Here is a 25,137-nt window from a genome sequence, read left to right as displayed (position 1 = left end):
GCGACTGACAACAACTGGTTATCATTACTGATGAATTCCTCTATCATTGTGGATAATTACTTTATTGCTGTGTGATTATTATTACAGATCAGTGACCGATTGAGTAGCCTAATTTTATATAAATATAATGTCATTTGAATATCATTTTTATCAATACCAGATTTAAAAATGACCAGTTAAATGTCAAATCAGACACGAGTCTCACAGGCCATGTGACTGGTTGTGGCTTGACAGTTTTGAATTTTAAAATAGTGTGGTTTTGGAGTTCCAAAGGTGGAGATTATGGTTTGAAAATATGGGCATTTTAAGTGGATTTGTAGTTTTTGTAGAGCTTGTCAGATGTGATGTGATCACTATGAAACCACTGTGAGGGAATTCTTCAAAAAGTTGAAAAATGGGCTGTTGAAATGTGACGTTTCAGAAAGTCTGAAACGAGTTGAGACAAGCCATTCTCCAAGATTCCACTTTCTGTTGACTGTAAGACCATGTGATTTTCCTTTATTCCCTGATCCTTTTATTTTACTTTCACTTCTGCACAAAATTCATGATGAAATCAATGTTTCCTCTGGATCATGAACAATATTAGACGCACAACACATCCTTATTTACTGTTAATCACTCACTTATTGTTTGATATTATTAACTTTGCCCCTTTCTCATTTCTTTCTCATTCACTTACTGTTCTTTAGCTGGAAGCCTTTCTATTGAGCAAACCCCACCATGGATCCTGTCAAGACCTCCTATGTGAGGTTGAATGAGGAGAAAGTTATTGCAAAGTAAGAGATTCTGTTCTGTTAAACACTGAACATTAGAAGCATTCCTCACAACTAAATGGGCTCATTGTAATATCTTTTTTCTTTTAGGTCGGACATATTGTCCCTTCTAAAAACTTACAACTGCTACCACGAGGGAAAAAGCTTCCAGCTTCGCATTCGTGAGGTATGCAATTACACTAGAGATGAAAATGTGGATCTGGATCAAATATTTGGTGTTTCCCGGTTAGTGATTTACTTATTAGTGAATCAGACTTTGAGTTGAGTCAGAGGGTGTAAAACAGCAGAATAAGAAGGTTATTGTTCTAGAGTGAGATTTCTGATGAGGGGATATAGAGTGGGTTAGAATTTCCTGTACAGCCGTTTGTCGCTGCAACTTAACCTTATGCTTTGTAAAGATCTTTTTGAGTAAAACCAAGCCTTTCTTTCCACCCACCAAAACAAAATTAGCAATGGTTAAATGCACCTACAGTTCCATATAATGATTGTCGGCTGCATTTTTATGCCAAAACTACCACAGATTGAACTTAAAAGCATGCATTATTATGACCTATCATTGTTTTAAAATTTATTTAAATGTTTGTTTTTAAATTCACAAGGAAATACTGCATGGTCACATTGTAAAATAATTAAATGAACAATACCAGCAATAATGATCAGATACGGTTTTGAAAAAAAAGATTTGTAATATATTCTCTTTCATTGTAAATTGAGCGGAATATATAATAATCGTATCACACTTTATTTTAATTTATAATTCACGCTATTACCAAATCATTATCAAACATTTAACTCAAATTAACTCTATTAGCTCAGTGAATACTAATTGGCTGCTTATTAATTTAACATAGGCTCATTCTGAAAACGTAGCCCTATATACATTTCTGGAGATCGCAAATTATGTAGCCAGAGGAACGTATGGCTGAATTTCATCTTTAAAACTAATGCTACAGGGTGGTATGACACCATTCCTTTTTGCGCTTACCAGCTGACTGCTTACCTCCATGTAAACAGCTTTTCTGCTGTGACCAGTTTGTCCAGTAGCTCATCGCAAACGTTGTATGATTTGAGACGCAGAGCGGAGTTGACTGTGATGACGGGGGTTTGAGTCCAGTGAATAACAATTCCAGAAAGCAAATAAGACAAAAAAAATAAATAAAATAAAACAAACAAGTAAATAACAGGGTGAGAATATGGTAAAATCTGAAACCAGGTGCCTGCGAGGGCTTTTTTTCTGGATTGCATTTTAAAACACTGTCGGATGGGTTTAGGGAAATGGGTGGACACTGGTCAATCTGTGCTTTTGAAAACACTATTAGTTGAGTTTAGGGAAGAGTGTGGGTGGGAGGATCAGTCGGTCGATCAGTCAGTCAGTATGTAAGTCAGTTGACAGCGGCCTCTGGTGGATTTACACAAGAAGAGCAGGCTCGAAAGGCACTTATTAGAAAAATGTGATATCTGAAAAAGCGTACACAGGGGCCACTGGCAGATTCACAAAATCAAAAACTGCAATAAAAACTCTAGGACGTTTTTGGCGCACTCCAGAAATGGATATAGAGGTACATAATCAATCAGAATGAGCCTGGGTTGTATTAATAGTAAGATAGTCGTTAGATTTTGGTATTGAGTAGGATTAGGGACAAAATAAAATCATACTTCTTTTTAAGCTCCAATAAACAGTTAATATCTTAATAATAAGTAGGTAATTAGTCGGGCCAGACGGAATCTGTGGACGTTTTTTGCTATTTCTGCGGAGAATTTTGATAAGTTTGTGGATTTCTGCAGAATTATTTTGGGAGTATCATAACTAAAACCGTAATATACGAAATACCTAAATTATGTCTTTTTTAACTTTTTATTTAATGTTTAGAATGAAAATCCTATTAGATTCACTTTATTTGCTAAATAAAGCATTTGTCATATAATATATCTAGTAAAAGACAGAAAATAATACTGTACATCTGCATTGTACATATTACTGTAATTAATAAAAAAACTGAATAAATATAGATTTACACACATTTACTCAAGTAAATAAACAGAATTAATGATGGGCTAAAAATCTGCGGAAAATCTGCGGAGTTCTGCCCGTGCAGTGTGTAGTGTAAATTCTTACTTAATCTAAAGTTTAAAGGGCACCTATTGTAAAAAATCTTCTTTTCAAGCTGTTTGGACAGATCTGTGTGTTGGTATAGTGTATAGACCATCATACTGGGGTGATATGAACACACCCAGTCCTTTTTTTTCAATTTCACTACAAAAAAAAGGGTCGGCCAATTGGAGCTGTTTTGAAATCGATCGCACCATTACGTAGGTGTGCGATTCCCCCCGCCCACCGAATTGATTGACAGCTGCGAGTATTAACATATCCTGAGTTTGCCGTTTCCGCCATTATCAGCGTGAACGTCGAAGCGATGCCACCGAGAGAACACCCTTGTGCTATTTTAGGATGTAAGGCTCAGCACAAGAGCCTTCACCGTCTTCCTGCAAATGAGCAACAGAGGCTTAAGTGGCTGAGTTTTATCTTTGAAGACAAGGTGCCTGAAAATGTACCAAAACTGTTGTATGTTTGCGCTAACCACTTTAGCGTAGACTGCCTCGAGAACGCGGGACAATACAACTCCGGATTCGCGAGTAAATTGTTTTTGAAAACTGGATCAGTTCCTACAATACGTGATCCTGCCTCACTTCAAGTAAGTATTACATTTTATGTACTTCTAGCCTTAGCATTCTAATTATGATAAGCCTATGAATAGCATCTGCGGCTAAAGTAGCTTCGGATGTTTGTTTGCAAGTGTTTACCTCTTATTGTGCTTTTCAAAAACAGTCTAAATACTCGAAGCTGCAAATGGTAGTGTGTACATGAAGGGGGTTTAGCCATTAGAAACAGAAACCGTAGAAAAATAGCAACATTGTAAAAAGCAGTAACACTGGCTAACGTTACAGCTAAAGTTTGTTGTTGTTAAATGTTTGTTGTACTGTAATGGTAAGCCGAAATGAATAGCATCTAAAAGTTAAAAGCAGCCAAAGTTGCTTCGGATGTTTGTTTGCATGTGTTCACTGCTATTATGCTTTTCTAAAACAATCTAAATAATCGAAGCTATAAGTGGTAGTGTGTACAAGAAGGGCTTTTAGCCATTAGAAACAGAAACCGTAGAAAAATATAAACATTGTAATAAAGCAGTAACCAGTACTGGCTACAGCTAAAGTTTGTTGTTTATGTGGGATGTTTGTTGTAATGTGTATACTGTAATGTTAAGCAGAAATGAATAGCATCTGCGGCTAAAGCTACTTAGGATGTTTGCGCGTTTACAGCTATTGTGCTTTTCTAAAACAGTCTAAATACTCGAAGCTTTAATTGTTAATGTGTCCATAAAGGGGTTTTAGCCATCAGAAAAAGAAACGGTAGAAAAAATTAAACATTGTAATAAAGCATTACCACTGACTAAGTTACAGCTAAAGTTTGTTTTGTATGTGGGATGTTTGTTGAAATTTTTTCACTGTACTTGCACGTGGTCTGCAGTTGTTTACAATAAGATCGGTATGTTTTAATCAAATAAAGGTCATTTTAAAAAAAATTATGTTTTCTTACAAAGGCCACGACGTCGACAAAGAGCAACAAGGTGGATGTTTGTTGCCAGACAGAACCATTTCACACATCTTTACACAGTGTTGGTACCCAGTTGTCTTTTAGGACGCTTCAGGCTAAACGCAGGAGTACAAGTAAGTTAAAATTTCTCAGTTTATTTTAAGTTGCTGCATTAGAAACGTGTTTTATTATCTTCATAAACGTGCAATGAGATTAATCATAAAATTACACTATAGGTGTCCAGACAACAGTATCCAGTTTTGAACTGACTGTACCATCAGCATCCTCTACTGCGTTTATGACTTCGACACCCCTCAAACCTTCACTAAAAAGACCTCGTCTGGAGCTGGAGGAGGAGAAGGAGGAAGAAGAAGCCGAAGAGACTTTGACAGAGTCAAAAATTATAGCCCAAGACTCGGATGTGAGATTTGACCCTGCAGAGGAATGCACATCTGCAACTGAACCAACAGACTTGTCGTGAGTTTATGCATTATGTAAATTATTTGAAAGATTGTGTATTGTCGTCATAACATTCATCATCATTTTTTTTTTTATTATGTACATGTGTATATTTATTTTTACAGAATCCAAGAATGCCCAGTTCATAACATTGCCAAGTTCATTGTCTATGAAACATGCCTCATGGAGCTCTTCAGTGACTGCCCAGTGTGTCAAAGGAGATGTGATGTAAAGTCACAAAGGCTTGGGACATTTCTGAGCGTACAGCAAGTCTGCCCACACTGCGAGTTTGTAAGAAAATGGAACAGTCAGCCAATTATTGGTAGTACTCCAGCTAGCAACCTGCATCTTTCTGCTGCAGTCTACTTGAGTGGTGCATAATTTTTTGTAGTTGAAAAGGTAATTATCTATCAAAATTTATCACATTTCTTTTAGAAACATAATATAAATTTTGTCACAGGGTGCATGCACATTGTACTAAAAATTCTCCTCTCTGTTGTCAGGTATTTGCTGCCATGAAACTACACATTTTTAAATATGATTCATTTTGTTGTCATGCAAGACTTTGCATTGAACCTGCTATTGTCCACAAGTGGAGAAATTGGCAGAGTGAAATGCTAGAACAGCTCAGTCGAAGAGAGAATGTGATTGTTGGAGGAGATAAGAGGGCTGACTCCCCAGGTATTTAGTCAAAAGATTTCATTTCTAATTCAATACAGTCTAATAAAAAAAATAAATATGAAATACATTACAATTATTCCAAAAATGTGTTTGAAATAATTATGTACGGTTTGTTCTTGAAGGTCACTCGGCCAAGTATGGGAGTTATACAATGATGGACCTTGCAACTAACACAGTGGTCGACCTAAAGTTAGTCCAGGTAATACAGAAAAGTGTTATGTGAACTAGCATAATTTTTTGGATGGAAAATGTGTGATTTTTTTTTATATATATTTTTTTTCCTTATTTAAAATTTTATAGAGTAATGAGGTGGGCGGCAGTTACCATATGGAAAAAGAAGGCCTAAAGAGAAGCCTAGACCTGTTGGATGCCCGCGGTGTTCGTCTGGAATGCATCATCACAGACCGACATCCTCAAATACAGAAATATCTCAGGGATCGAAATGTCACTCAGTTTTACGATGTGTGGCATATCGAGAAAGGTATGTAATGTAGCAGTTATTAATTTACTTAAGATTAAATTGCTATTTACAGTTCTTACATGTTTATTATTATTTTTGTGTTGATGTCTTTTTTTTTCTTTAATTTCCAGGAATTTCCAAAAAACTGGACAAGATATGCCAGATAAAGGGGTGTGAGAAGTTGCGTAAATGGTTGCGTAGCATCAAAAACCACATCTACTGGACTGCTGCATCATCCACAACAGGTCCTGAAAGAGTGGCAAAGTGGACCTCTATCTTAAACCATGTACATGAAGACCCCAATTTTCCGGCTTATCTGCATCCGCAACGGATAAGCAGAGACAAGAACAAATGGCTGTCGGCTGGTAAGTTGTATACAGACAAATAAAATATTCTTTGCGATTAAAACTAATGCAAAACAGAGCTTGTTTCTTTGTTCAGATTTGTTTTTGATTCAGACTCTTAATACCTTAAATTTTTGCTTGTTTAGCAACGATGCCATTCTACAAGCTGGAGAAAGTTCTCGCTAACAAGAGAATATTGAAGGATGTGGCCAAGCTAAGTCCTCACCACCAGACGTCAACTGTTGAAGCTTTCCACAGCGTCCTACTGCGGTTTGCACCCAAAAATGTGGTATTCCCATTTCTGGGGATGCTATGCAGGTAAAGCCAATGATCAGAAATTAATATTTACAATACCATACAGTCTTGTCATGGTACGTCATTTACATTTTTCTTTTTGTTAGGTTGTACTTGGCTGCACTGCATTACAATGAAAATGCCGGGCGTCCCCAGGCCACATCAGCAACTGGTAAACCTATTTACAAGCTTGCCTTTCCAAAGGCAAAGAAAGGAGAGTATAGGGTCCGAAAAGTGAAGACGCAGCAAACTTTCGGTATGTATATAAATGTTTATAGTATTTTTAATAATTCAATAAATAAAAAAAATAATTGCACTTTACATTCACAATGACAACTCACTACTCAAAATACAAAATTAAGTTACTAAAGAGATAACTGTTATATTGCACAGGTTATGTAAAAGAGCTGCTGGACCTCATCTTCAACCAAGTGTTTGTGGACCCATCACCCTATGTTGATGAAGTGTTGGGAATTCACATACCACCTGCTCTATCATCAGCCTGCGATCTACCTGAGATGGAGGAGGCTATCTCCAGCAGGGTGACCCGCTTCAATCAATAGCTATCCTAAAACCCACATAGCTGCCCTGCTCTTCAGGAAACTGTCTCCGAATCTTCAGCACCACACAGGCAGGAATCACAACACGGACTCTCCGCCCGAGGAAACCCCAACACCAGCTCGCAAAGCTCCGATAAGCCAAAAAGCGGCACTGTCTAACAGAGACATAATAATGAAACATTGTTTTAGAAATTGCACTACAATTTGAACTTGGGAGTTATCACATATACATTTTTATTTTTGATAAAATAACTAGCTTTAACAACATTTCAGAAGTAATATTTTGTTTATTCAACTGCCAATGTTTGATATGTTTATGTGTTTGTAGATATACTGTACTTTCTAATGTTCATGGACAATTGTATTTCATTCAACAAAGTGACAACTTGAAGTTTATATTTTATATTTGCACAAGGATACATTTTATATTTGCCAATCACATTTTAATTTATACTTCAATATAAAGTTTTTATATGACTAAGGAATTGAAGCATCTTTTCTGAAGTGTTGATGTTTCTATGCCATACTGATTTTTATATATTTTAAGAGTTTATATATTAATGTTTAGTGAAATTAAAATTATTTTTCAATAAAAAGTACATGCATTACTCAGCCTTTTATGAAGTCATTCAAATTGTCATCTCAGAAATAGCAGCAACAAAAAAGGTACGTATTTCATTTTTATTGACATTGAGGTAAAGTTGGTTTTTATATTCAGATATTCGGACATTCTCCTTAATAGTATCATTTCTGTAAAGTATTCTTTGCAAATTCAAAATAGGGAAATCGTATTAGCAGCAAATGACAAAGTACAACATTGTTTACAGTCAAGTAGATAGTGTTAATGTTGTTTACAAGTCATACTTGCATGCTAAATCCGATCGATTGTTTAAACTACCATGGTAAACAATACAGGGACTCCTGAATGTGCGGATATAAAACCAACTTTATTGCTATTTTATTGACTACACAGCGTTAATGTGCTTAAAAGGAAAGCGAGCATGCAGATCATGAACAAGGTAACCTGCTATTCTTTCTATTTATTTAAACTCACTTTTGCACTCCACGAAGTCGCAGGGGACCATAGTCTGCTTTGTATATATTCGATGCATTTTGCAAGGAATAAATATTGAAGCAAACGGGATCCATTCCTGGATGCTCCGTCATGCACGAGGGTTGCAATTCCAGTTGATCCATTCGTCTTCTAACCTTATTACACGACACAGTTATGCTGTTTATTATCTCATTCGATGTCTTTAGAGCAGCAACGTAAACTGGAAATTTACCTGCGGTATCTCCCTGCAGCATACATTTTCAGCCTCAGTTGGCATTTTTTCACAATTGCCACACGAGCACCTGCCAATATTTGTCAACGTCAATATTCATGAATTACGAATAAATCATACCAATGCAAAATTTATCTCTGTGGATATCTTTATGTCTTGTCTGTGTTTGACGTAACGCATGACGTTCGCGAACTTTATCAAACAAATTACGGATGGCGCATGCATAGTTACATAGCGGCTGAAAAAGTATACAAAAACATAAAATATTTTGTATGTACCACTCTGACACATTCTGGCACATTCGGATTATAGATTCCTCAACAGTCGACTCTGCTTGATCTGTGTCCGAGTCTGTGTCAAATATGTAGGGTTGAATTGTGTTCCTCTCACTCATGATGACTCTTACTGTCTGCCTCTGTGACGCGGTGCACAAAGCAGACGCGCTCTTGGCTCCGCCCCCTTGTTACGTTGGGCGGGCAGTCAAAACTCATTATCATGTTAAACAACACACCCCAAAACAGCAACCCGTGTACACGCCTCTAAATTTACACTTTTTAACACAGCATAATAACAATATCTGAATTGCGTTTTGATCTGAACCTACATTGGCACACTCAGAAGAACCATAATATTACTATTAAATCTCAAAAAAGGGCTAAAATATGTGCCCTTTAACTCAAAAATATGTGCACAAACGCACAGCAAGGGATCTAGACTGTTTTCCACACTGAGGCCACTTGCAAAGTCATGGGAGGAAATTCAATTATGGACTATCTATCATCTTATTATTTACAATGCATTGCTTTCAGTGAACATGACCTAGAATGCAACAAATATTTTAAATTGTTTCTCAACAAGTTAACCGAACAAGTATTGTCAATAGAAGGGTTGGACTGATCTGTCAACTTACATTACAGCACACTGTCTGTTACAATGTTATGATCTGCTGGATCTGTAACAGAGTCTGGGAAATCCCTACAGGCTGCTTGTCTTTCAGAACAAGTTTGGTCATCATTTAACCTCAATTAGTCCATTACAAAAGCAAAGAGATTTTCCACTCCTCTTAAAATAGCTTTTTTTTCCATCATTCACAGCAAAAACAAGTTGCATGCCTCTAATATGTTACACTTTTTGAAACAGGAAGTACTTTACCATTAAATAGCCATATTTGTGCATATGCAGTCTGGAAGGCCATAAAAGGTTGGTGTATAAGACCATGTGTTTTTAAACCTCTTGAATAAATGAAGTGTTAATGCTCACAAATTTATTTAGCTTGCAGTTGCTCTTCTTTTTATAATTAACCCTGTTAAAACATATCACTGCATAATTGAAATTGATTTACAGCCGACAAAATTATCAAATCTTTGTCTTGGCATACCTGTGTTGAAAATAGTTAATAATTGCACGTTTAGTATTGCTCTGGCTCCAATGAGTTATTATTCCTTGAGGGCGTTTTGAAGATGAACGGTTTTAGTTTTGTTCAGTGATCACATGTGGCTGAGTCACAGGTATTGTAAGGTTTAACTGATATTATCATGTGAGACTTCAGACCACGTGATCTGTGTTGAGAGAGAGATGATACGGATAAATACAGATATTAGTAGTCATATTGCGGAAGGGAAAAGTAAGAGTCCTGATAGGAAATGAGCAATTGCAATGGATCGCAGGAGTCTGTAAAGATAATATTCATGTAGCAGGTGTTGATTTTCTTGTGAATTGGGTCCATACCAGCAAGCTTAGAATGTCTGACGCAATGTCACACCTGAGCGATTTATAATGTGAAATGTACATCTGCAAAGATAACAGCCCAGATATGCAAAGATTAATGCTTTGTTCATGGTCAGTGTAGACTTCATTTTATTTCTCCTAGCAACATCCACATAAGCATTTTAGATATAATCTAAGGTGGTCTAAATGATTAATTATTGTTTATTTTGTCAAAAGAAATTTTTTTTTTTCTGGTCTGTTTTTGTTAGTACATCCTGTCAAACCTGAATGGGATGGTTAGGGACTTATGCTGTAAAAGCAAGTGTGTTAAAAATACATCTTCATATCTTCAAAACCCGTCTCTCTATTGATGGTTATTTAAGCTTAGGCATGATTTCTCACAGAATGTTTTCCCTCCATGTAATGCATAAAAGTATTTCATTGAAAACATTAGATGATTTATCACTGTTCCGTTTTCAGTTGTGTTCTATTACAAACCTGACAGATCATTTATCTCCTTTTGCTAACTTTCATGTAGCAATTGAAATGTAGCATGTGAAATTGATTTAACATTGTGTGCTTTTTAGGTTGGTCCGTACAATGTGAAATATTTGTAAGCTAGTAGTTATGGAGTTAGCATAAACGATGGAAAAGGCTCCATCTGGAGGTTATGGGAGAGTTTTAGTGCAATATCACCTAGCTTTTACCAACATTGTTTATTGCTGATTAGACTTGAGAGATTAGTCTCAGACTACCTACAATATGTTCACTCTTTGGGTTGTACGGAAGACACAAGCCACGGAATGCAATTCAATGAAAACTAGTATTAAAACTGAAACATGTTGTGATTTATTATTACCATTAACAATAGACTGATCGATTGTAGCTTTGCTATTTGAGTTGCGATGAGAGAAATGCTTGAAAACATTTTTCTATTTTTTATTTCCTCTTTGTTGTGTTTTAAACGGTGGTTAAATCTTGTATCTATTTTCATGTTACTATTATTTATTAGATATTAGTGATAATTTATTACATACTAGTGACTGCTTTAGATGCTGCTGCTTTTTTAAAATGTACTAGTGCTTACTCATTAGACACTGGTTCTTTTTATTAGATTACTAGTGCACTCATTCATTAGATTCTAGTACCTATAGATACTAGTACTTATGTATTAGATACTAGTACTTATTCATTAGATACTAGTATCTATTTAGTACTTATTCATCATTATCATCACTTATTAAAAATATACTACTTATTTATTAGATACTAGTACTTATTTTAATAGTGACTAGTAACTATTCTGTTGTTACTAGTAACAAATGTAATATTTCTCTATTGATTTTTTTTATGGGATCTGCCATTGAGATATCAACTCTTCAGTTTTGACTAGCATGTATTTCAGCTGGGACTAGTACATATTTTTATGTACTAGTAGTTAATCAGGTACTTTATTAATTCGATACTAATACTTATTCATTAGATACTAGTATCTATTTAATAGGTACTAGTACTTCATAAGATACTACTATCTAAGAGATACTAGTACTTACTATCATTTATTATAATTTATACTAGTACTGATTATCATTTGTTTAGCGCCCTCTGGTGATTCATTTCAGACAGCGCTGTAAAAATGACAGCCAACAGAGGTCACCATAGCTTCATAACTAGACGAAAGATTTTTCCTGGCAAACAAACTTCCCTCATAAATAAAAGCAAAAATGTAGCCCCTGTTATTGGTTTATTTGTGTAATTTTCTTGAAGATGAAAATAAAGTAGGGCCGTAACCACCATCAACATTATTCGAGACGGCTCCAAATTGTCCCACTCCATCACAATTGTTGAAGTTCTTCCAGTGCTGCACTCATTCATTCATTTTCCTTACCCTTTATTCATCATCGCCACTGCGGAATGAACCGCCAACTTATCCAGCATATGTTTTACGCAGCGGATGCCCTTCCAGCTGCAACCCAATACAAATCCATACTTGCAATACAGCCAATTTATTAAGTTCACCTATACCGCATGTCTTTGGACTGTTGGGGAAACCAGAGCACCTGAAGGAAACCCGTGTAAACATGGGGAGAACATGCTCTACAAAGAAATCCAACTGCCCCAGCCAGGACTCAAACCAGCGACCTTCTTGCGACAGCTGAGCCACCGTGCCACCAGTGTCATTTATGCAATCATTATTATTCATGTGGAAATTTATTCATTGTTGTTTATAGCTGTCATTTTTTTCAATATAAGTATAGAATACAGATCTGTTTGTGTATTGATTTAAATGGGATTTATTATTATCATTAAAACATTATTATCATTTAATTCCTGAATGTAAGAAGACAAGCCTCATTTTGACTTATTAGACATACAAATAAGAGTGAATGTTTTTTTTTACATTTAAAATTCATAATTATTTTTAATATACATGTTGTTTTATTTTTATTTATTGTCTTTGTCTCTCCATTATAAGAGCAGTACTGATATAATAAAATACAGACAGTACCTCAATATAATACAGAAAATACTGGATTGTTTATTAATAGCATTAATTATTTACCATGAGTTTTAATTTTTTTTTTATTAATTTATTTAAACATATTATTATCATGAAAGTGCTGATTTTGAAGAGACAAAAAACATTCTGACATATTAGAGATACAAATTATAACACGTGTGCATATACTGTATTTACTCACTCACTTTTCTTTGGCTTAATCCCTGGTTTATCAGTGGTCTCTACAGCAGAATGAATGTCAATAATCTGCCATATGTTTTGTGGCAAATGCTCTTCCAGGCTCAACCCAGCACTGAGAGTACCCTATCTTGTGAACCCCCAGTGCCGGGAAACACCCATACACTCTCATTCACACAAACACTAATACACTATGACCAATTTAGTTTGTTTAATTCGCCTATAGCACATGTCTTTGGACTGTGGGGGGAAGCTGGAGCACTCGGATGAAATCTATGTAAACACAGAGAAAATGCAGATATATCAAATATTATTATTATAATTCATTCATTAATTTTCTTTTCGGCTTACTCCCTTTATTAATCCAGGGTCGCCAATGAACCGCCAATTTATCCAGCGCGTTTTTATGCAGCGAATGCCCTTCCAGTCGCAACCCATCGCTGGGAAAAATACACACACACTCATTCACACACTCATACACCATGGACAATTTAGCCTACCCAATTCACCTGTACCACTTGTCTTTGGACTGTGGGGGAAACCGGAGCACCTGGAGGAAACCGACGCGAACGTAGAGTGAACCTGGAAAACTACACACAGAAACGCCAACTGAGCCAAGGCTCGAACCAGCGACCTTCTTGCTGTGAGGCGACAGCATTAAGTACTGCCCCACTGTGTCGCCTATTATTATTATTATTATTATTATTATTATTATTATGGCATATATTTTGCATGTTATTTGTCAGATAGATAGATAGATAGATAGATAGATAGATAGATAGATAGATAGATAGATAGATAGATAGATAGATAGATAGATATTTGTAAAAAAAGAGCAAACTTCTTGAAGTAAAGATAAATTGTTCAATTTATTAAAAAACAACAATAAAGCAGTAATAAAGCAGTAATAAAATAGCAACTTTGACAGGGTGTAAACATTAGCACCATTGTACAAAAAGTCTGTTCTGGCAATAAATTAAGAAGTCCGGTTTATGTGATCTTCCACTGATTTCATTCATCACTCATCCAGTGTTGTCCTCCCGTTCTCAAGTCAATGTGTTTTGGCTTATTAGAGTAACCACAAAGCAGCACTGTCAGTCCTGTGCAGATCCTCTGTGTGTGACTGTAACTGCGTCTGTGCAAATAACCAGTCCAGGGGGTCTTTAATGCCACAGTGTACCTGACTGCTGAACCTTAGAGTGGCTTCATCCAGACCAAGGGAAGCACGGCGGGGCTGCAGAGCCCGAGAAGCACTGCGTGGCATTGTGCTTGAACCCGCATGCTTTCCTGCCGATTTACGCCTTCTGGATATCCTCAAAGGGCCACAAGCAGGCTGTGCCAGTTCTTTATAAGAGTTTATATATTCCTCTAGTGACTGTGAGACATCCTCATGCGACTCTGTTATTGTCGGTAGAGGAGCCACAGACAAGAGTAATCTTCTGGGTTGCATCCTGCAGAAAGATGAGCAACATTTAGTCATCATCTAATACTTATTAACTTATCATAACTTATAAATGATCATAAATGTATTAGAGAATCAAGGCATTTTAGATTAAAAAAGAAGTCATTCAGTAAGTTAATTTACCTGTAGGACAAGCTTGCAGTGATTGTTGTGCAGAGGTTGTGTCAGAGTTTGGTTTGATCTGGTTTAGAGGCAGCTCACCTCCTTTTATACGCCACGGCAGTATAAGCTCCTGCTCATGGATCTAAAATTAGCTAAGCCCTGACCTTGCATGCCTGACAGGAAGTGTGTGTGTGCTGTTCGGAGAGTAGAGAGGAAGCTGCCCAATGAGACCCCGCCGCAGCTGCCTTGAATGTTTACATTGCTGTAACAATGAGGCCCTGGGAGCACTCGGCCCTCCACCTACATGACACTTGACAACACTCACTCAATATTACAACAGCTGCCAATGCCATTACATGCTTGTATTTTGGTCATAGGTATTTTGTTGGAGAGCAGGTCCTCAGAGATCCATCAGGGAAAAGTCTGGTGGACTGCATCTTTGACCTCGTGTCTCGCTTTATTGTGAGTGTGTTGAATGATTGCTTAGATAAAAAATCACAAGAATCTTTGCTTGAGTTTGAACTGAACAGTTACATAAAAACTAATTTTCTGTAAGGACTGAAATGAGATGCTGGCTCAAGTTGGAACATCTATAATCATGTAAATCTCTGACCATACTGTGGTTTTGTGTTTTGTTGAATTTAAGTGTCACCTCAGGTTTTGCAACTGTAATGATATGAATTACATTGTGTGTCAATTATGTTTTCTCTCTTCAGCTAAAATAACCAAGAAAATTGGTCATTAAATTAGGTTAAGAGCACATGCATACTAGGTTGACATAGTGTTAAAGCATCTGCTAGAACCAGCTATTTTTAGCAGCCATCTTGAATCAAGTGGTATAATCTCTGTGGTATATTTAGCTTTGTCAGATGCAGTACTCACTCAGGCAATATTGTTCTAGCCTGTAAACGGAAGAGACTTATCTACTTTGTTGACTTAGGGCTAATAGGATAGTGGCACGTTTCTCCCTGAAGAAATGTGCATGCAGTCTATCCATCCATCCATCCATTAAATTTTAATATAGGGCAAAAAAATGCCTTTTTTGCTGTACATTTTATTTAAGTAGCTTCTTTATGAAGATAATTGTTTTTTTAATGTTCTAAACTTAAAAAATATATATACATTTTCCACGAATTAAATGGTTTATGCTATAATGCACAGCTATAATGTGTTCAGAGCAGAAATTTCTAATATACTGAAAGGTATAATAAATATTCTGATGAGTGTTTTGAGCTGAAACTTTACAGACTCATTCTGGAGACACAAAAGACTTATCTTAAATCTTGAAAAAGAGGTAAAATAGGTGCCCTTTTAGTAAGTTTTCTGGCAATTGTGCTAAAAGTGTTTTTGTCTAGAATTTGCACAAGAATTTGCACCTAGTTTGCTGATCAAATCTTTTAAGTTAATTCTGACTGAATCTGTCAAACTCTTCACAGCTTTTAAATATTGTAATATTATAAAAATCATCACATAAGATATGATATATTTGTTATATTGTTAAGATTAAACTGGCGGATGGGAGACAAAAGTTACAAAGAAGCCTATAATGAAGGTAAAGTGTGATTTATTTGGCACAAAGTAAAAATAAAAATCCAGCAAAAACGTGAAAGTGACAAAATAATAATGAAGAAAAATATTTACTACTCCTTCAACTCCCCTACAACTAACAAAATATAAATTAATGGTAGTAAATAGGTATGCATACAAAAATCTAAATACAACACCATAAACAACCAATATAAACATATTGGTTTGTTTTTTAATAAATATCGTTTAAAGGAACATGTGTATGTGCTTATTTCAGTGTGTATAGAAAATGATATGGGATATTGCTTAAATTGGTTTTGAATTAAAATGGAACATAAACAGTAATAACCTTTAATTTTAGATAGTTAGCAGATTTTTATTTGAGCTAAACATCTAGTCAAAGCTGAAGACATTCTTGTGGACAAGTAGAGTTGAGTATCATCAACATAGCAATGAAATTGTATAATAGTGTTATTAACTCATTCCTAATAATTAATTTATTTTTTATTTGCCATGATGACAGTAAATAATATTTTACTAGATATTTTTCAAGACACTTCTATACAGGGTTAACTAGGTTAATTAGGTTAACTAGGTAGGTTAGGGTAATTAGGCAAATCATTGTATAACAGTGGTTTGTTCAGTAGACAATCTAAAAAAGTATATAGCTTAAAGGGGCTAATAATTTTAATATAATTTTAGTTTCCTAAAGTGTATGCATATTAGTGTATGTCACAGTGTATTACTTAATCTGATATAAATACAAATAAATACATTAATAGCAGACATCCATGCACATTCCTGAATTAATTATGACATGATGTATGCTTAATTGACAGATGACTTTATTACAGATTATTACCAAATCCAGTATTGAAGCGCATTACAAGTGCATTCAGCTATGCAAATCTGACATGCTATCATACTGTTGTGAAAACATACATTTTAAAATAAAAGTAGAACAAACATGAAATTATGTTTAACAGGCCACAGTTGACTCTTGTAGTGGAAAAATACATAACATTTTGGCTTGAGACTTATTTTTGTGGTATTGCATTGGCCAATTTGCTGACATTAGAACTTGGTTTAGAAATAAGATTAACAGGTTTTGGGTGAGCAAAATTTTACATACATGCAATAGAGTTGTGATGTTTTAGCAGATAGTTGTGACAACTGAATTGAAAGTTTACAGAATGTTATAAAGCTGTTTTGAAAACTGTAAAGATTTCTATAGGATACAGTGACCAAAGGCTGTATTAATGTTTGCTAAATATTAGCTTTTTCATCACTTAAATATATTAAGAAGTCATTTATTTTAAATTGTAATACGTTTTTCTGTATTTATATTAAGTGAATTCATCAGTTTGAATAAAAGATGCAAATATACTTCCTAAAGTGCTGACTTTAATAAAGCACTGAAAAGCATTTTTCATTTAACATCTAACAAATTTGAAAGATTTAATTTGTGTTTTCTTTACTAAATGAATTAACAGTTAATATTACTGAACTGAAAGCACCTCATTTACCGTCACAGTCCAAAATAATACACCTGGTACGTGCTTTATTGTACTCCTCCCAAAGAGACTTTCCATAACCTCACCGTCTTCAATTGAAAGTCTGTGGTTTGCAACTGCCTCTTCACTGCCTCTTCACTAAATGAATTAACAGTTAATATTACTGAACTGAAAGCACCTCATTTACCGTCACAGTCCAAAATAATACACCTGGTACGTGCTTTATTGTACTCCTCCCAAAGAGACTTTCCATAACCTCACCGTCTTCAATTGAAAGTCTGTGGTTTGCAACTGCCTCTTCAGCACGTACACTTGAAACAGAGCTGAGACCACGAGCTAGCAGGATTTCCTCCCTCTGACAAAAGACTTAATGATTATTATTATTGTTTCTTGCAGGAAGAGGGCGAGCTGATCGTGGAAGGTTTACTCAACATCTCCTGGGGCCTGAGAAGGCCAATCAGACTTCAGATGCATGATGACAATGAGCGCTTTCGCTATGCCTGCATGGGTGCGTGGAGGTCAGAGAGCCCAGAGTCCAGCAGGTAGGTGAAACCGGCCCAATCATGCTGCTACACCACACCCAGATGTGTGCTTTCCTAAATTAGGTCACAACCCCATCTGTTTCTCTCATTGACATAGACATCTCTATGCATAGGGCAGGTTGTATAATAGGTACTAATTTGTAGGTCAAATGGCTGCTGATTTGATTGTAGACAATGCAAATTGTCAACATACAACAAAGTAATACTTTTCATTTTAAATGTGATTCTATTGTAGCTGTACTTTTGTAGGTGTTAATGTCCTTTAATAGGGTTTCTGTGAGTCTTAAAACTTCTTTAAAAATCTTAAATTGCTTTTCTGGTAATTAAGCTCTTTTAAAAAGTTATAAATCAGAGCAGCTAGTCTTAAATTTATATGATGATGGCATTTATTTAGGTGAGGAATTGTTTCCTCGTGTCTTTCATTTTAAAGTGAAACCCAAGTGTAATTTCTGCAGTGATCATGGTCATTATTGGTGCCTTCAGTGTTCACCATTCATTCAGGTCATTATTCAGTATATCATTGTACATTGTAATTACAGATTTCCATATTGTCTTAAATCTGTGGGCTGCACATATTCATGCACTACCTGACAAAAGTCTTGTCTTCGATGCCAGTTGTAAGAGCAACATATTATTACTTGTTTTGTAGTTGATCATTTGGATTAGTGGCAGAAGGTTGATTTTTCATTTGTTGAACTGCATCCAAATCATCACAAATGCTGCAGAAGACCTATGAACCCGCATGGATTCAAGATTCTCACAGAAACCAGTCAAATTTGGTGAAGGAAGAATCATGGTTTGGGGTTACATTTAGTATGGGGGCATGCAAGAGATCTGCAGAGTGGATGACAGCATCATCAGCCTGAGGTATCAAGACATTTGTGTTGCCTATTTTTTTACAAACCGCAGGCGAGGGCAAAGTGCTCCTCATACTTCAGCCTCCACATCAATGTTCCTTCAAGCAAAGAGAGTCAAGGTGCTTTAGGATTGGCCAGCCCAGTCACCAGATATGATGATTATTGAGCATGTCTGGGATAAGATGGAGGAGGCATTGAAGATGAATCCAAGGAATCTTGATGAACTCTGGGAGTCCTGCAAGAACGCTTTCTTTGCCATTCCAGATGACTTTATTAATAAGTTATTTGAGTCATTGCAGAGACATATGGATGCACTCCTCTAAGCTCATGGGAGTCATACTCTATATTTATTCTTTTTCCACTACACCATACCTTTATATTCTATTCTGTTCATTATTACTGTTAAGTGACAGGACATTTGTCTAATCATAGTCAGAACTTATTGTTCTAATTAAATAATTAAAAATCAAGACAATCATATTTTATTTTGGTAAAATAAGTGTAATCTAGAGGCCTTTGCTTTTTATAAAAGCCACTTTTGATAACAAATGATCAACTATAAGTCAGGTTATTATTTGTTGTTCCTAAGACTTTTGTCAGGTAATGTATTTGTAAATCTTGTAAATCTGCAAACATTTTGTATCATCTGCACATAGCAGATCTGTCATCTGTCACATAGCAGCTGATAGCAGTATGCAAAATGAAGACTTTCAACTGACCACCAGTGGCGTCATAGCGGAGTCCAGAAATTGATGTTAATTAGAAATGTGCTTACACATTTATTTTGTACTTCTTTAACATCACAAGATATGTATTTATAGCAACAGTTGACAGCACTGTTATAGTGGTCTTTAAGTACACAATGCTAGGTAGATCCTATGTGTTAGATTAGTTATTTTGTATTTTTACTTTGTTGTGTTGTGTTTTACATGTTTTGTTGTAACTTTGAAATGCTCTTCATGTGCTGCTTTGACATTATACAAAGTTCTCAACAAATTGCTGCATTATTTTGATTTCAAATTTATGTCCATAAATTGTCTTTCTTAAAGTTTTTTTAATAGTCTTAAATTCACCTTCATAAAACCAGCAGAAACCCTGTTTGGTCATTGTTAGAAAAGTTTTGAGGTAAATTCTGACATGTGATTTAAAGTGGGTGAAAATGGTGTGGTGCTGCTCTTTCACCAACAGACAAAATGAGAGCTTGGCTATTTATTATTGTCACATGCAACAATCATCTGCACCATGGAAATTTTAATCAGGTCTAATGCCCAAAGCTGCAGCCACCTTGATTTCCTAATGTGATCAAAATAATTCACACGTGCACATAAGAAGCTTATCATCGGAATAGCGGATCACGATCGGCAAGTCAGTTGTATTATTATATAGCATCACTGATATAACATTAAGTGGTATCTTTTTGTTGTTCTAATGAAGGATTAAAGTTATTTTAAATAGAAACTGCTTAAATGAAATGGCAACGAGTGATGCAATGAGTTTATTAATGTCACATTTCATGAATATTCTATAAAAAAAATACACTACAAAAGACTCATGTGATATACATATAATTGACTGTAATATTATGTGATATGCATCATAGCAAGAAAGAAAGCTTAAATCAAATGGCCTCCTAGAAATAAGGATTTAAAAGCTGTCATTGGGGTGGTGCCATTTAAAAAGGTACACTTTCGGTACTTGTTAGTACCTAGAGTGTACATATTAGTGTCTAAATCAGGGATGCCCAAACTAGGCCCACAGTGACCTTTGATTTGGCCCACCATCTTATCTGAAAAGAGAGGAATAATGATGGCCATGGTTTAGAGATTGCCGTTTCAAATCTAACGTAACCTTGTTTGTTTGTTTTATTGTTAAAAACTAATTAAAAAGAAATTAAATGTATTTAAAAAAAGAAATTAAATGTTTTTAAATAAATGGTGTAAATTATTCAGATTTAGTTTAAATGTACATACCATCACCCGACGCATGATTGACTAGTGTATTCAACATTGAACACTGTGTTATAAATGTGATTGTTTTTGTTTTTATTGCAATAAGTTTTCAATTTAAATGTTATACTGCTTTGGTTAAATGATTTACAGTAATGATTTCTATTTACTTTTAAGTCCTATTAAATAAATTAGGAAATTACCCATTGCAACTTTTATGTAATATACAATAGCTTGCTATATTTATCTTCGGCCCACGGCTCTCAATGATATTTGGCTTTTGGCCCTAGATACGAAAACGTTTGGGCAACCCCTGATCTACTGTAAAATGTACATTTTTAAATGTTACCTCCCAACCCAAGTCAGAGGTTTTGTACTTTGTTTTTGAGAGTGTGTAGAAAACAATAATGCTTTTTGATTGAAATTTAAATTAAAGTAATCTAATATTAAAGATATTAGATTACAAATATCTACAAATATTAATTACAAATTTGATTACTATGATTGTTATGAACTACTTTGATTTTTATTGCAGCGATTTAGTATGTTTCTGGTGTGTAATAATTTTGGTAATAGTTTTTCTTTTTTTTAACCTCATTGTGTGGTTTTAATTTCTTAAACAACAACCTTGGAGGACGTATCCTATAGTCATGTTCCGTTTATCGGCCTAAAATTGTGATAGATGGCTTCATTTTCACACAATAATTGGACAGCAATTGATCAGAAAGGCTAACATCAATGTTTGATGCCAAACTGTACTATCTACTTATGTTGTTGTTATTTACAGGAATGAAAACGCTAAACACCAGTTCTGTTCAGAGCCCAACAACAATAAAATAAGTGCCACAACTCTATCCAGTAAGTATAAAATTATTATATAATGAATGTCTCCACTCACATTTATTAAACTTATCAGAAATGTTGTTGATTTTATATGTCTAGTGGATAACATTGGTGGTTGTAATAGATAATCACAAATTTACCACGCATCTTTCAATGCCTCTTACCATCTCTTACTAAAATTAAGTATGCTTTTATTACAATAGAAGTGTAGCAACTATGTTTTGATGTTTTGGTTACTATTTGTATAACCACAGTTTAACTACAAATATCATGGTTAATCTTCGGTTAGTGTAGCAAAAGTATCATTAATTTGTAGTTCCAATGGTTTAACTGCAAAAACCAAAACGTCTCCGCTGTTCTCCTGCAGATGTGGATGGAGTTGAGGAGGACATTCCTCAATTGCTGAGAACAAGAAGTGATGCCAGCTTTGTGAACATCCAAAGAAGATCCAAACTCCACAGCATTTCTGATTCCCAGCGGATAAAGAGACACCGGTTCTCCATCAATGGCCATTTCTATAATCACAAAGTAATTAAAACAAAACCTCTGTGTTCATTTTACTTTAATATATAAGCTGAAGTTAGCCTTTGTGCACTTGAACTGTGAATAGCTATTAAACTGTCACTTAGTATACAGCAGGGCAGCGTCTCAGGCGGAAGGCAGGGATGAGTTAAGCTTAAGTTCAGGAAAATAGTACAATAGAAAGACAGCACGCCTTGTGCTTGGCAAGGGGCCTGATGCTCTCATAAAGTGCCACAGCAGCATCTGTGAAGGGAAGTGTCCTTCGTCCAAGTGTTTATGTTGTACATCAGTCTTATGAGTTGGATGCAGGTGTTGAGAGGCAGTGTTTTCCTGTTCAGGCCTTCCCTTTGGCTGAAACATGTGCTTTTATTATATCTGCTGTCAGCTGCCTCTCTCAGAATGGTCCTCGAAGGTCATGTAAGTTGGCCTGGTCCTTTTGCAGATGTGCACAAGATTATTTATAGGGACTGTTGATAGATGTGTAGAAAAGTATTCAAATTTAAAATTGAGTCATAATTTACTCACTCTTGTGTTTTTTTAATTCTATATGCACTTTATTTTTTGTACCAAAAAAGATGCATATTGTGCAACCAGCATTAAACTTTAGGAAAAGAACAGTCTTAAGAGACACACAATTAAATTCAAGTTTATTTGTATAGCGTTTTTCACAATATTTATCTTTTATATAATTATATTGTATATTTAATGGGTTCTGTGGATTTTTACAGCACCCGTACAATGCTTAACTGCAAATTATTATTGCTTTAAAGTGAACAAACTGTCTGATACATAAATCTGAATGAAGATTTGAATATGTCACCATTTTTCTCAGTAAACATATTTCGAAAGGTGCCGTTGACTTGAAATTTTCCCCCACAAGTTTATAACAAAGAAATCCATATATGCAAAGAAAACAAATCTAATTAGTTTAATTAATGTATGCCTAATTAAATGAAATGACATAGGGAAAAATATTTTAAACACATAAGAAAAGGAGGTGTAGAAAGGCAGTGAAAACCCAGACAGCATATGAAATCTCTCAGTGGTTATTCAGAAACCCTCTTCCCTTCCTCATTGTAAATAAGCATTAGCTGCTTCAGTCCAACATCTACATTATCAGGATGATGAAAATGAAACCAGGGTGGACATTTCAGCAAGAAAATGATCCAAAACACAGCTAAGGAAACTCTCAAATGCTTTCAGAGAAAGAAAATCAAGCTGTAGAATGGCCCAGCCAATCACCTGACTTGAATCCAATAGAAAATACCTAATAAAGATCAGATTTGATAGACGAGACCCACAGAACCATCAAGATTTTTACACTTCTGAGCAATTCATGTGATTTCATTCTCCATATGGGAGACATCTTTAAGCTGCCATCACCAAAAATCCTTTTATGTAAAGTATTAAATATGTTTTTAGTTGTTCAGTGCTTTCTTCTTGTGTCATTTAATTGTTATTACACATAATTGCTAATGTTTCAGATTTTTGTTTTGTTTTATGTTTGTATTGTTTGGGTTTTTATCTAAATCTGGTCCAATTCTATGTCAACAGCACTTTTAGAAATATAATTCGCAGAAAAAACATGATGTTGCAGTACTTACTTTCTGTAACTGTCTATTTTTTGTTAATTGTCAATTTTATAAATTTTCTTTTTCCAAATGTCATTTGCCAGGTTGTGGTACTGCATAAAATGTTAAACATTCACAGTAAAGAAAGTGACAGTTGTTCATTAAGTGATCTCCGTTTTTACAGACATCAGTTTTTACTCCATCATATGGGTCGGTGACTAATGTGCGAGTGAACAGTAATTTGACCACACAGCAAGTTCTGAACCTGCTTCTTAATAAGTTTCGGGTGAGTTTTTCCTTATTTGATTGAATAAGATGAACTTGTACTTTTGGTGACTATACCTTGTTCTGTATGTCTGTACAGGTTGAGAATAAAATAGATGAGTTTGGTCTCTACCTAGTGCATGAATCAGGAGGTAATGCTTTTTTAGGTTCACTGTTATTTTTTTAATAAAAATAAATGGGTCACTTTATGTTGATGGTCCATTTGTTACATTGCATCTACATGTCAACTAATTCTCATTAGATTATAAGCAGACTGTTAGGTTAGGGTTAGGGTTAATGTAAGTTGACATGTGCTTGCAAAGTGTCTTATAGCCAGTTAAATGTCTGTTAAAGGAGCAGTATCAACAGATATTAAGCAGACAGTTGAATACTTAAATGGGCCATCAAAATAAAGTGTTACCAGTAAAAGTCATTTATTGCAACATGAAGGACAGCCACCAGTAAAATGTGCCACAGTAACAGTGATTGAACTTAATTGAAATTATAGTTAATTTTTTTCTACCTTTTGTTTACAGAGAGAACAAAACTCAAGGATACAGAATATCCTTTAGTATCTCGCCTGCTGCATGGTCCATGTGAAAAAATTGCCAGAATATTTATAATGGAAACAGACCTTGGGGAAGAGATTACATATGATGTGAGTATTCCTGTAGATTTCAGAGTTCACAATAGGTCATTCAGAACGTGCTTCCCCTGACAAACTGACGTTCTGTTGTACAAATATCAAATATAGATACAGGAAACAATAATGTTACTTCCAGATGCTACATAACATGTCTAATTTTAGGATTCTGTCTAGGACGATAACAATGGTACAATTTCTATTTCAGACTATTTCTTTGTTGTAAGATGAAAATGCTGCATAAATTCTATGTGCTATTAAGCATTATTTACTTGTATTTCATTGGTTAACGCAATAATGAATTATCTTTCAGGTTGCACAGTATATTAAGTTTGAAATGCCTGTTTTGGACAGTTTTATCAAGAAACTGAAAGAGGAGGAAGAAAGAGAGATTTTAAAACTGACAAGAAAGTAAGGCATAAGGGTTTCTTTATTTTTATAACAACATAACAATATATTATTTTTAATCTTCATTGTACTTTTGTTTTTTTAC

General features: G+C 35.1%; 2 protein-coding genes and 1 long non-coding RNA gene across 3 annotated transcripts in view; 2 read left to right on the top strand and 1 right to left on the bottom strand.

Annotated features, from left to right (window-relative positions):
- The window catches only part of rassf4a (Ras association domain family member 4a), a 35,638-nt gene that overhangs the window by 9,112 nt on the left and 1,389 nt on the right, over window positions 1–25,137 (top strand). The window contains exons 3-11 of the mRNA NM_001009985.2: window positions 690–776; window positions 864–939; window positions 17,853–17,998; window positions 21,589–21,659; window positions 22,012–22,172; window positions 23,922–24,023; window positions 24,102–24,153; window positions 24,538–24,659; window positions 24,958–25,055. Of these exons, the coding sequence (NP_001009985.2) occupies window positions 721–776; window positions 864–939; window positions 17,853–17,998; window positions 21,589–21,659; window positions 22,012–22,172; window positions 23,922–24,023; window positions 24,102–24,153; window positions 24,538–24,659; window positions 24,958–25,055 (884 nt within the window). The 5' untranslated portion in view covers window positions 690–720. The remainder of the gene's footprint in view (window positions 1–689; window positions 777–863; window positions 940–17,852; window positions 17,999–21,588; window positions 21,660–22,011; window positions 22,173–23,921; window positions 24,024–24,101; window positions 24,154–24,537; window positions 24,660–24,957; window positions 25,056–25,137) is intronic.
- LOC110440185 (uncharacterized) lies at window positions 3,164–7,768 on the top strand. Its single transcript, XM_087279527.1, has 11 exons — window positions 3,164–3,466; window positions 4,370–4,496; window positions 4,599–4,839; window positions 4,947–5,220; window positions 5,325–5,502; window positions 5,625–5,701; window positions 5,803–5,983; window positions 6,094–6,327; window positions 6,453–6,624; window positions 6,708–6,856; window positions 6,994–7,768. The coding sequence occupies exons 5-11, from the start codon at window positions 5,337–5,339 to the stop codon at window positions 7,161–7,163; spliced, it is 1,149 nt and encodes a 382-aa protein (XP_087135653.1). The 5' UTR covers window positions 3,164–3,466; window positions 4,370–4,496; window positions 4,599–4,839; window positions 4,947–5,220; window positions 5,325–5,336; the 3' UTR covers window positions 7,164–7,768.
- Window positions 13,702–14,496, bottom strand: LOC100535225 (uncharacterized). The gene is made up of 2 exons (XR_015506088.1): window positions 14,437–14,496; window positions 13,702–14,302 (listed from the first exon to the last, which is right to left on the bottom strand). It is a non-coding gene; the product is annotated as an uncharacterized LOC100535225 (long non-coding RNA).

This window comes from Danio rerio, chromosome 13 (genome assembly GCF_052040795.2).
Source record: "Danio rerio strain M-AB ecotype USA chromosome 13, GRCz13ab, whole genome shotgun sequence".
Classification (NCBI taxonomy): domain Eukaryota; kingdom Metazoa; phylum Chordata; class Actinopteri; order Cypriniformes; family Danionidae; genus Danio; species Danio rerio.
The sequence above is the reverse complement of the archived record's forward strand: the minus strand, read 5'-3'. Positions and strand labels throughout refer to the sequence as shown.